Below are 12,918 nucleotides of genomic sequence, written 5' to 3'. Positions count from 1 at the left end.
GCAATGTTCATTCCCACCATCCCTGGGACACGTAAGACTATCAGCTCCTGTGAGGACTGGGGCTGCTGCTGCCTCAGACCCAAAACGCTCCAGAGGCCTCCAGAAACACCTGCCTCCCTCAAGAAGCTGCTGTGATCTTTCCCTCCTGGTCTTCTCAGAACCGCACACAGAGCCACAGTGACGGCAACTGCTCTCCCCAGGCCCACATCTGCTGGGCGTGACACAGGGCCTAGCAGGACACTGGGCCCAGCTGGAATCACACTGTGGGGACAGGCTGTTGCTCTGTCCCCACATGGTGCCTCGCGGGGCCAGGGCTCTGCAGATCAACTAGAGTGAAAAACACAGTAGAAACTATGTCCAGGAGAGAGCAGAAGTGCAAGGAGATGGGCTGTGTGCTCAGAGCCGTCTGGGATGCAGTGCAGAAGCCCTGGGATTGGGTCCACAGGAAGACCTGGGCCAGACTGCTTCGAGCTTCCCATGGGAGCGGGGGTGTTAACACAGCTTCTGCAGTCTCCCCTTGCTCGCCAGCAACCGCGACAACTGAACGCACTTGTGTCAGGAGACGCCAGCTACCCGTTCCACAACCTCCTCCCCCGCCAGCTCACCTGCACCAGAAGGACATGGCTCGGAGTCTCACACGCATTCCCGTGCAACCCTGACCACCTGGCACTGTGGGAGAGCGACTATCCTTCCCTCCTCGCCCTCGTCAGGGGACTCCCAGGTCACTTTCTAGCACCCTTCCCCATTTCTCCTGAAAGACACCCTGACTTTCCTTGGGAGACTCGCTTACTCCCAAGTCCCAGTCCGAGTGGAAATGACCTTGCTCTGGCAACAAGGGAGGGTTTCCACCAGCTAACGTCATCCTGCCAAGTTTGCTGCTCCCAACGCCCCACTCCCAAACCCCGGATGGTAGAGGGGCTACTGAGAAATCCTCCCCATCCCTGGACTGTGGACTGGGAACACGAGGGAGGCCCTAAGGCAGCAGGACCTGGGGCTGCTGAGGCCAGAGGAGAGAGGTCCCGGGCCCAGCGGGTGGGGTCCTGGTGATGATCTCTGAGCCAGGACATTAAGTTCCCCATCTCTCCTGAAGCTGTCTGCAGGGCAGTTTCCTAAATGGACTGCCTCCCCAAGCTGTTGAGGGTGTGGAGGAATTGGGTGCGCGCATGCGTGCGTGCGTGTGTGTGTTTGCATGAAGGCACAAGCGCCACCCTACAGCCTCCACACGACCTCAGGCCACAGCCACCCAGCAGCCCCAAGCCCGTCATAAGGCCCGTGCCCCCTGCTCTTGCTCATGTGGGACTCTGTCTCCCCAGCCAGGGCGTAGTTCACAGAATGGGGCCAGGTCCGCTTGGCCCACTCTGCTCCCGCTCCCTGGGCTCAGAACGGAGCCTCACACACCCAAGACGCTCAGCCGCTAAGCGGGGGCTGAAGAGAATCCCTGAAGGGTCAGGGGAACCACAGAACCCCGGGGCTGGAGGGACTTTGCACTTCCTATACTCAAACCGCCTCCAGAGAGGCGTCTGTGAACACTGGAGTTCAGTGGCCGCGTCTTCTGGACGATTCCACAGGCGGGAGCCATCCGGCCTCCGACAGTGCACAGAGCGCTCCCACACCTTAGACTGGGGAGCGTGTCCCTCACCAGGCTGTTCAGAGGCCCCAGAGAAGTGGCTTTGAGCTGTGGTCATCCTCAGGAATCTCTGCAGCGATGTCAGGACAACACACCATCTCCTCCATTCACACATACAGACTCTGGCAGGGCCTGGGCATCTGGAGTCTTAGAAGCTCCCCAGGTGACTAGAATGGGCAGCCGGGGCGAGGGAGAGCTGCTGAGTTCCTGCACACTCAGGTGCCCGACCAAGGCTTCTCGGAAGTTGGGGCCACCATTGGAGGGTCAGCTGGACACATAGGCCAGTGGGGCCCAGCCCTGCCCCCCACAGATGGGAGGTCCTCGGAGTCACCCTGCTCTACCTGAGCAACAGCTGGTCGGCATTCCCCAGGCCCAGGCTCAGGTCCAGCCTCTGCGAGAGCCCCAAGAATGTATCCACTGCAGTAAGCACAGGGGGTCCCAGAGGCCGGTGACCGCAGGATGGGGTGAGGCAGTCCTGTGGACCGGGGGACCGTGTCTTCCCGAGCACGACGCCTGAAGCGGGCATTCAACAGCACATAGGAGTTTACCAAGGTAACAAGTAAGCACCCGGCGCTCACGAGAACCCGGGCAGCCCCGGCCCTCGGCCGCTACCCTCCCGGCCTCCGCACACAGGCCGTGCCGTGTGCAAGGGCAGCTCTGGCTTGCATCCAGACCCTCTCTCAGACAATGGGGCTCCAAACATGCTAGCTTTTCCCCAAGCTCACAAACACAGATAGGTAAGAGTTGAACCCAGGTCCTGCCATCTTTCTGGAAGTATTCTACCCACCCGAACACTGAGACCTGCGAGGCCGCCGATGCTGTGTACACCTTCACGCCTCCTCCTGGAGCCAGCACCGTGCTGGGCTGGGCACTGCCACCCGGCGGCCGGGGCCGTCCCCAGAGATGGTAGCTTGCAAGCGAGGCTTCTACCCAGAGCCCCCCCACTGCTGTGCAATGCCACCCAAATATTGTTTGGGAGCCTCTTTTGACCCTTACGGTGACTTCCCACAGGCCCTGCTTCCCTGTGAGAACTTGCTCAAACAACAAAACCCACAGCGTGGCCAAGAGCTGTGAATCCTGCAAAGGCCCAGAAAGCAGCCCGGGCCTGCCAGGGCCACCACGCTCAGGGAGCTCTGGATGCGGAAGGAAAGATGCCCTTGGTTCAAACCCTGGCCAGTCATCCAGATAACCCTGGATAAGCAGCGCTGGCTTGGGGAGCTTTGGCAGGCTTCCACGGGTGGTGGCGGGGACCTACGTGCATTTGGGCCACCGTGCTGTCTGCTCCATGGCAGCCACAAGTCACGAGAGACCACACCGTGGCACCTCGCTCCCCTCAAACCTGGGGGAGACAGGGAACGTGGGCTACGCGGGCTCTCCCACAGTGGCTGACTGCTCAGCTAAGCAGGGTTGTGGGAAAGCAGGCGGCAGCGGGGGCTGACATGGCAGCCGCCCCAGTGAACGCCTGCTGACAGTGAGGCTGCGGGACCCGGCCCCCTGCCTTCCTCCTCCATGAATGGACAGTAGCTTTGCTGCAAGGCTCTTCTGTGCTCTGTCCTTCACGTCCTTGAAAGGGCCCGGGCCATGCCACACACCCAATAAATAAATGCTTGTTGAAAGCGCAAGTGAATGAGAGCAAAGGAGGATGGAACCCAGGGCAGAGAGATCAAGCAGCTTCCGGCCTCGTCCTCTGTGGGCCCATTCATAGTGAGCACGTGTCCTGGGGCCCCTCACCCGCCGGCCCAGCTCCTCCGAAGCCTCACATATGAATATTCATGTGCCAGGGGGGCCATCACATGGTGGGGTCACAGAACTGAGGGGCGGGGGTCACCAAGAAACCAGCAGCAGCACCACCTGCTGCCCCTGGGGCGGAAGCCGGCCTCTGTCCCGGCCTGGGCAGCGAGCGGGCCCATGGCGGCCAAGGCCTTCTGAATCACCAGGCTGCGGACCCCTGTCTCCCCAGCTGGCTGCTTGTGCATCTGGAGCAGAGGAAGTGCCTAGCCGACCCAGTGGGCGCCAACCGCCCTCCACTCAGCCCTCAGCACTTCCTCCCAAGGCCTGGTTGACCGAGTGGCTCCCAGTGCCACTTGGAAAGAACTGGAAACGGCAGGGCTGGCTACAAACAGCGGCTTTCCAAACAGTGCTCCTTTCATCCAGAGGGCACAACTATCAGGGCTCAGGCGGAGACTCTCGATCTTTCCAATTTATGAATGTGTTTCCGGGCAATGGGGTGGCCCAGGAAACACACCCAAGCAGGTTTCACTAGCGACTTGTCGGTACGTCTGACAGCATGTCTTGCTGTGAAGGATGGAGGAGAGCTGAGAAAGCGGAGCGCAGGAACGCCACCACCTCTGGGGACAGCCCTGAGCTGCTGCATGACAGTGTCCCAGTCCAGCACTGTCCCACTGGAGCCTCCAACGCTCATGACACAGTGCAAATGGAAATACTCCTACCTACTTGTCAAACTGTAGATACAGTATGACCTGAACGACGTACAAGCAAGGGCCCAGAAAATATAGGAAGCAAAGAAGCTAACATGTCAGCACTGGTTCCCTCTCAACCCTAGAATCGGAGGTGACTTTTCCAGGACCTGCTTGGCCACAGAAGGTTTTTGCTGCGGTCCAAGATGGCATGATAAGCACTGAACCTGCCCGTGACTTGCCCTGTGGCCCCAGAGGAATGAACGGCCTCTCTGGGCTTTGGCGTCCCGTTTCCTCCCCAGGTCGCTGGTTAAAATGCAAAGTGTGTCAGAACCAAGGAGAGGGCCCTGGGCTGGGCAGGAGACAACAGATGCCAAACTAGCTGTGCCTAAACCACACTGACCGCCCCCCCGTAGATATATTCCCCAACCATGTTCTCAATTTTTAAAATTCATTGTGACCATTTAAAAATAGATTTTGGAAAATTTAGGTTTCAGTCTTCTCTTTAAAGAATTGGATTCACAATAGCCAAAAAGTGGAAACAACCCTGAAGTCCATCAGCTATTAAATGGTTAAACACAATGTGGTCTGTCTATAAAGCGGAGTATCATTCAGCCAAAAAAGGGAACAACAGAGGGACACATGCTACTACACGGATGAACTCTGAAAACGTTATGCTCAGTGAAAGAGACAAAGGCCGAATCAGGTCCGACTCCATTACGTGTCTGAAACATCCAGAACAGACCCGGAGACAGAAACCAGCAGCTGCCACAGGGCAGACAGAGACGCAGCAAGAAGCGACTGCTCAGTGCGGACGGAGTGACGGAAACGTCCCAGGATCAGCAGTGAGGGCTGCCCGGTACCATGAATGGCTACGAACTACCGCACTGTCCGCCCACAGACACAGTATCCCTCGGCGAGGGTTGGCTGCCACTGGGCGCCAGCTGCCTCTCCTGGGCTCTGTCCCTGTCTCCGGCTGGCTCCTGGTGTCCGCTGCGTGCAGGGATGTGAGAACCCCAACAGCAGGTGGCCCCGCTCTGCCCACCAGAAGACACCCCAGCATCCCGTGAGGTGTGCTCAAGACACCCAGCTCCGAGGCACACAGTACCGTCCACCAGCCAAAGGAAGGGAAGAACCACCTCCTTCACAGAAAACTCATAAATCTGTCTCTCCTGACCAGGTAACACACACCCTTAGTAAGTTAAGTGGAACAGTATAAAAAAGGTAGACAGTGGAAGTCTGTCCCCCACCCCACCCCCAGGCCCCACGCCAACCACCTCCCATCAGCCACTGACTCAGCACAATTCAATCCTCTTCCGCTCTGGCTTCCACCCAGACTGCTTTCTCTCCTGGCCGCTAGAAAAACGTGTAGTCTGCATAATGACCCATTACACAACTGTGAAAGGGATCGAGAATCTTTCCTGAGGAACATCCTACCCATAACTCAAGGAGGCCAGCACCTTACAGAGGAACTATTTTCAGATTTAGCACAAAAGTCAAGAGCCACTGTCTGGAAGGGGCCCAGGTGGGCATTTCCAGAACTGCCTTTGCTATCCCCATGTAGGCTAAGCAAGACTTTAGCCCACAAGCTCCCCGGGGCCATAGCACACAGGCCACCGACCACATGAACTGCCAAGCTCCCTGCCGCCATGCGACTCTGGCTTTCAGTGAGTGAGACCTGTAGGCCATTTGGCCTGCAGTCTGACTCCAGGCCCAGAGGGCTCCTGCCAAAGGGAGTCTGGGGATCTGCCCAGGTCCCCGAGGCCAACTGCATTGCCAAAGGACATCTGGGACTGACACAGCCTTCTGGACATGACTGCCAAGCCCCGACTGGGCAGAGCCCTGACCCCACGCCCCTGCTCCCCATGGCGTGTCTCACACACACAAAACCACTGCACACTCTTCGGCTCTCACAAGGCCAACCCCCCACTGGGGACACCCTTGCCACATGCCTGCCAGCTTCCTGAACTAAGTCCCGTCCCAGGATGCTGGTATTCCCACCTTGCCCACACCTGCCCAAGACCTTGAAAGCAAGACCATTACCTGTTTGTGTCTGGGTCCCTGGATAGCACGACAGAGCCTGGCATTTGGCACACTTCGGCAAACATCCACGGAACCGAGCTGAATACGGAAGACGGTTCCAGTTTGGGGAAACAGAGACCCCAAAGAGATACAGGCAAGTTGCCACAAAATATACAAATGCAAGTTCCTAAACAGATCAGCTGAGGCTGGCAGGGCTTGGAGCACCCAGAGGGAACCTCCCAGAGCAGCAGGCTGGGTTGGAAGCCACCACCAAGCCTGCAGGCCAAGCCCTGCGTCCAGCGATCAGGAAACCCCATGCCCAAGATTTCTACCCAGATTATACTGATTGTATCACACTCATGTTGCAAATATTCTCCCACAGATTCTCTTACATCTGGCATTAAACTGAACTTTAAAATATCCACTTATCCTAGTAAACAGACTTACTGTTGCTTTAAGTAACAAGCAAGCAGAAGGACAGCAAATGTATCTTTTCATTAGCGATCACAGTACTCACATCCTAATTTCCACTAATTACAGTAACCTGATTGAGATGTTTCATGCTGTGTCTTACAGCTTCTTTACCTGGGGTGCTGGGTGCAATTCTGAGGCCAAGAGACTGGACACATGTCCCAGAAGAGGGCCAAGGCATTTCTGATGTGTGTGGGAAGCAGAGAGGAAGTCAGCTTTCCCTCTACCGAAGCAGAAAACCATTCAAAACAGGAGAGCACTGTACCACAGTCATCAGGAGGACGGGACTGGGTGTTACAGTCCGGTAACACCTGAGAGGGGGACTAGAGAAGCCTGGGCACCCATCACCAAAGACCTACCCCACTCCCACCTCCACCAGGTGAGAGAGCAGGAAGCTCAGCCCCAAGGCCCTTCACACATCTAGCAGGCAGGCAGGGGACACAAATGAGGAGGGTATTTACCGAACGGTGGCCAGGGGTCTGAAGTGCTGGCTGGGGCCGCCGGCCCGCCCCAAGGGTTTGTCTGGTTAGCTGAGGCTGACCGGCCCCAAGGCTCTGCTTTCTGGGCAGCAGGGCCTGAGCTGGGGAGGGCGTCCATTAAATCCAACAGAGTAGTCTGCTGTGGGTGGGAGCCATGCTTTTGAGACAAAGAGAGGGGACAGGTTTTACTTTGCTAGAGTTAACAGCAAATATCTATGAGTTAGCCATTTGCCGTAAATACCATCCCTCTTGGGACTAGAAGCCCTCTGAGCGGGGCCAAGAGGAAACTGAGCAGGTCCCCATGTCCTCCCATCTCCTGCCCCACCCAGCCCACCACCCCACGGACCCACTTCCCACTCCAGCCCAGGCTCCACCCACTTCCCCACTCCAGCCCAGGCTCCACCCACATCGAGCCCTTTACTTTGGGCTCAAAGCCCACCCATTTGCTAACAGCCCCAGGATTTTCCAGGATAACACAGGCTTTGCACCAGGCTGCAGCATCCCTCCAAAATGCTGTCCCCACCCACTGACCTCGGTGTCCCCTCCAGCCAGCCATCATCCAGGGCCCCCTCTCCCAGGGCCTGCCCTGCCCTCCAGTTCCCACAACCACCAGAGCTGCTGTCAGGGACCCTGTGGCACCGTGATATGGGAGACCACCAGAACCCCGGCACGGTGATGGGGGCGGGGGGTGGGGAGCCTGTCTTGTGACCAGAGGAGCTTGTGGGAGCAGTATCATGTCCTGGTCGCCTCAGGCCCCATGCGGGCAGCCTGGCGCAGGGTAAGGCTGATGACAGCTGTGAAGCCCAGCACTACTGAGCCTTTCCCTGTGCCAGGACTCTGCTCCAAAGCACCAGACGCTCAGCTCCTGTAACAGTCACCTGACCACACGGCTACCACTCGCTGGTGTACAGGGGAGAAAACTGAGGCCCCGGTCCACGGAGGCCCCTTGTCAGCGCCCGCCTTCTCTCCGGCTGGTCTCGGGAGAGCCTCTGGAGGAATGGCACAGGCGGCGGTATTTTCAGTCACATCTTCCCCTCATTCATGCTCATCACAGAGGGGTATACAGAAGGCGTCCTGCCCTGTGGGTTGGGCTTGGAAACTCGGCAACCACGGTGGGACCAGCTCCCACACTGACCTCTCCAATGAGGCGCTTACCTCCTTCTTTTTGGGAACCTTAACCGTGTCTCTTCGGCTTTCTTCTAGGGCCATCTGTAATCTGAGGTCGTCACCCCGCCTGAGGCGTTCTTCCTGCAGAGGACAATGGCACTGTAACAACATCACTGAGCGGAACAGAACAAAGCAACACCCGAAGCGAACATGGGTAACAAAATCTGACCACACAGTATTGCAAAGGAAGATCAGAAAACAACCTGTAATACAGTTATTCTGTCCTGCGAGTGTGGCCCAGAGGGCTCATCCCCCGCCCCCCCCCCCGCCCCATATGGTTTCCCTGGTTTTGGGGTCCCATTGGGCAGACGGATGGGGGGGAGGGGCACAGACACCACCAAGTCCCGGGAAAGGGAACACTTATTCTCCAATGCTTTTATCTTAAAGTGAAAATGGCTTTATATTCTAATTAAAGAAGCAATGCATCTCCTTGTAAAATACAAAAGCCTGAGAGCCCAGAAAGGAATCAGGAAGAGGGTGAAAATCACCTATCACTGCATGTTTATTTCTAGGATTTCAAAAAGAAAGGATTCATTATACAGTTGACCCTCCAACAACACGGGCATTAGGGGAACCAACCCCCACCCTGAAAATCCACATATAAATGTTGACTCCTTAAAAACCTAACTACTAAGAGCCAACCGCTGACTGGAACCCAAGTAAGTCACCGAATGCATATTCTGTGTATGTGTGACTATGCTGTGTTCTTATAATAAACTAAGCTGAAAAAATGTTATTAATAAATTAAGAAACAGGTAATAAATTTACAGCCCTGTACTTATTGACAAGAATCCACACTTAAGTGGAGTTGTACAGCCCAAAACTCGTGTTCTTTAAGATACGTGTTCACTGGGACACCTGGGTGGCTCAGTTGGTTAAGATACGTGTTCACCTGTATCTAATTAATATTCATTTAAGGCGAAGTCACCCCATGCAGAAGACTGGGCTGTCCTAGCTTTTATGTCATCACGAATCAGAAATAAGTTCCTTGCATTTTACTTATTACAAATATGATTAATCACAGAGATGAGTTATGGACGAAAATGGGCTCTGTCTGTCTGTCCGTCCCTGCACTCCTGCTCCTTCTTCCCGGGCCGTCTGGGACAGAGCCAGGCATCCACAGGGACGGATCTAATGGCTGGGCTTTCCCTACTGTGAACAGGGAGGCTGTAACAGAAACTGTCCACCCCCCTGAGGTTCAGGAGGTTCCAGTTATAGCAACACAGATCAGCCACCTCTGCACTTCCGTCCAACTCTCCCTAATATCTGCATCTGTGCATCACTTCTAGGAGACAGAGAGCCTCGTGCTACCTGACTCCATCCACCCTCCCTCACCCAAGGTCAGCAGGGACAGACCTGATCACTGGGACCAAAGGGACGACAGCTCTGAAAGGTCATTTCCAACACGCCTTTCCCTCCTTCTCCATGCTAAAGGCAGGCGTGATTATTAGAGAAAAACAGGAACTGAGAAAAGAATTGAAACTGCACAAACAGCCGTCGTCGAAACATAATAAGGGTTCTTAACTACCTGCAGCTTTCCCTCCCAGCCTTGCTTCTCAGCATTCAGATGTTCCTGACCTGTCTTCCAAACTGCCTTCCCTGGGGGCTAAGCCCACATGCCTTGCACGAAGGGACCACGATATGTGGCTGTGTCTACAGCAGTGTTTCTGGGGAGCCCTGTGACCAGCTCACCCACTGGCCCACAAAAAGGACGCCTCCCTGACCGGGGGTGGGGGTGTGGTGGCAGTGGGTGGCACCAACACCGCTATGGCAACGCCCAGTCCCATCTCGGGAAACAATGAGGCCAGGGCCTGCGTCTGTCACTGTCCCTGCTGTGACCCACGCCCCACCTGGGGACCCCCCAGCGTGCAGTCCCACCTGCCTGGCACCAACCTGCTCAGCGACTTCTCTGCTCATGGCAAGTGCCAACTGCAGCTGTAGCTCCTCTTCTCCACTGGTCTGCGGCCGGGCCTGCTCCAGCTCAGAGGACACCCTCGGGGAAGTGGCTGTGGGGGAAAGGCAAAGTCATCACATGCACAGGACAGGCTCCAGCTCGCGGTCACCCGGTCAGACCACTCTCCATCCCCACCTCACACCCACAAAGCCCAACAACGTGGGAACCGTACAGGGAAGGTCTGCGAGTACGTCCAGGTTAAAATCCAGTTAACGCCAACACGTGGATTTTCAGGGACGTAAGCCACGTGGCCCGCGGCCATCAAGCAAGAGGCCTTCCAGGGCAAGGGAGGATTAGAACCTCTGTCTTCACTGCAGAGCTGCCCTCCTTCAAAGAGAGAAACTACCTTTTTTTTTTTTTTAACAAGATCAGAAGTATTGCTCTTGAACATCCAGATCAGAGAGTGTCATTCATACCAGCACAGGGCTAGACCAAGAACTTCACTCAAGATTCCCACAACATTTTAAGAATCTCACTTTGGATCTCATGGTGGTAAAAACCATGGAAAATGAAGCCCAAGTGTTTCTGCAGCAACCCCAAAAGTTTTTGTTTTCTATGTAAAACTGCATCAACTTGGGAAAAACACTTTCTTTTTTTTTTTTTTTTTTTTGCTATTATCAATTAATAGTTAGCTAGTATCAACTCAATAAGTTAGCTAGTATCAACACTTGCAAGCAGCTCCTGGAAACAATTTTACTGAAGGGATGAGATGTGGACTCCTGGCTGATGCAGGACACCTCCAGGAAAGGCATCTTTATGCGTTCACACTCATCACACTGGCCTGGGCCTCCCCAGACGGAAAACGTGGGGGCTCACACGGCCATCGGGATTTCGGTGCATCAGGGAGTGTAGGTATCTCCAGAAACCAGACACAAAACTTTGGGAGCACGCTGCCACCTCTGCCTTCACCACAGGAGAGGATCCACGGCTTCTCTGAAATTCTCAAAGCCAGGTCCCACTGCCTCCAATGGTTCCCCACTGAGCCTCTATGCACGCCATCCCCTCTGCTCACCCAGCCAACTCCTCCGTTCTCAGAGCTCAGCCCCGATGCCCTGATCCTCCTGGACCACCCTCCTCACTGGTGCTGGGTCAGCAGCCCCTCCCCGCCACAGCACTTCCCCTATCCTGACGTTTGGTAGATCATGCCAGAAGGTACGCTCCTTGAGGAGGCTCCACACCTGTCTTCTCACCATTACATCCATCCTCAAAGTTTGGCAGAGCTGCTGGCAAATACCCACTGGCCAGATGCACAGAAGCATGCAGAGATGGATGGACGGACAGATGGAGAATTCAATTTCGTGGCAGATGGGTACTTGCTTGAAAATGCTCTAAGTGTGTATCAGTTTTCTTCCTTCTTTCATTATGTCCATTCCAGCAAACCCAACCATTACCACTCACTCACCCAAATGCTGCTCCCACCTAAAACTCCAATCTGAATTTGCTGCTTAGGACTGCCTCTTTGGGAGAAAGTAAATAAGGTCAGGAATGATTCCTGGAAGGTGAGGTTTCCAGTTGGCTAGGCTCTGGTTATCGGAAACAAAACAGGAAAAGAGGGCTAGGTATAGTTAGGGTCATAGGAGGACCAGGCAGGGCTGCAAGGGGCAGGAGGCAGGGCAGGGCAGGAGACTGTGAAAGGCAATGCTTTCTCGCACAAGTTTTGTGTCACACACACAAGACATACAGCTGTTAAGAGTTCATCCAAAACAGTCCCATGTCATGAAGCACAGTGCATTTGCTCTGATTTACTGTCAAGTCAAAGAAACAGGAAAAAAAAAAAAGCCAGCAAACAGTTGCCCCACATCTACTCTAAGCTCCATGAACAAGACAAAGATGAAAGACAAGTTGAATCCCAGGTAGTTATATCACATTACTTTTTCCAAAGTACTTGTTTTAAAAATACAACTAGATGGTAAGAACATGTCAAGTCCACCTTAATAAACTGGCTCATTAACAACATACCAAGACAAAAGCCTTTTTTTTTTTTTTTTTTTTTTTTTGCTGTTGCTGGTTTTGTGCCCAAGCCTCACCGATGGGTCACAGTGCTTAGGTCTTGGGCTTTCCTTTTCCTGTACCTAGAAGCAAAGGTGTCCCCACCCAGACTGCTTGGGACTGAAGCCGCACAGCACCGGGGAACGGCTCTGGAGGCTTCTTCCCAGCTGACTGTGGCTCCCACACAGATCCCTGACCACCGGGCTGCCTGCTCCCAGCCTCCTTCCTGATGATCTCGGAAGCGCACGTCACAGAACTCTCTGTTTAGAACGAACACAGCACACTCGGCACCTTCATTCACTACCTCACGGAAATGGGGAGTACATAAAGAAGACCTATATCCCATCCCACACCCCGAAAAAGGGCTCTGAAAAATGAGCCCCATCTTGGCTCTCCCTGGCAGGGGAAGCTGCCACTTGGCTGTACCGCCACAGGGCCCGATTCAGCGCCGCCAGGGATGAATGGGACGGGGCTCTCAACAGGGACCTTCTAGAGAAATGAGCCTCCCTTGTCCTCTGACATCTGCAAGGCCAGACTGGCTTCAAATGCAAATGGACATGTTCCTGTCTGCCGTTAACGGACGCCTGCCGAATAATGCATAGCCAGCACGTGCGGAAATAGCTTACCACATCAATGTGGAAATTAAAGACAAAGGGTATTCCCCTAAACGCTGTGGTTTTTGTCAACGGATGTATGGCTCTCAGTTCCACAGATGGCAGAATTCACAGCCATCAGCCCCGAGAATCAGCTGAGCTGCGCACAGCGGGCTGCGAGGGACAACACCCGTGGAAA

At 54.8% G+C, this 12,918-nt stretch overlaps 1 protein-coding gene across 6 annotated transcripts in view; it reads right to left on the bottom strand.

Moving 5' to 3' along the window:
• EPN2 (epsin 2) overlaps positions 1 to 12,918 on the bottom strand; it is an 83,630-nt gene that overhangs the window by 14,012 nt on the left and 56,700 nt on the right. For 4 of the 6 annotated variants that reach the window (XM_047708931.1, XM_047708930.1, XM_047708935.1 and 1 more), the window contains 4 exons: positions 10,077 to 10,189; positions 8,172 to 8,264; positions 6,999 to 7,173; positions 6,088 to 6,165 (listed from right to left, as the gene is read on the bottom strand). In XM_047708931.1, the coding sequence (XP_047564887.1) occupies positions 6,088 to 6,165; positions 6,999 to 7,173; positions 8,172 to 8,264; positions 10,077 to 10,189 (459 nt within the window). The remainder of the gene's footprint in view (positions 1 to 6,087; positions 6,166 to 6,998; positions 7,174 to 8,171; positions 8,265 to 10,076; positions 10,190 to 12,918) is intronic. The other 2 variants (XM_047708933.1, XM_047708936.1) reach the window with 1 other exon arrangement.

The sequence above is a fragment of the Lutra lutra genome, chromosome 16, assembly GCF_902655055.1.
Source record: "Lutra lutra chromosome 16, mLutLut1.2, whole genome shotgun sequence".
Taxonomy (NCBI): domain Eukaryota; kingdom Metazoa; phylum Chordata; class Mammalia; order Carnivora; family Mustelidae; genus Lutra; species Lutra lutra.
This window is presented reverse-complemented; position numbering and strand designations above follow the sequence as displayed.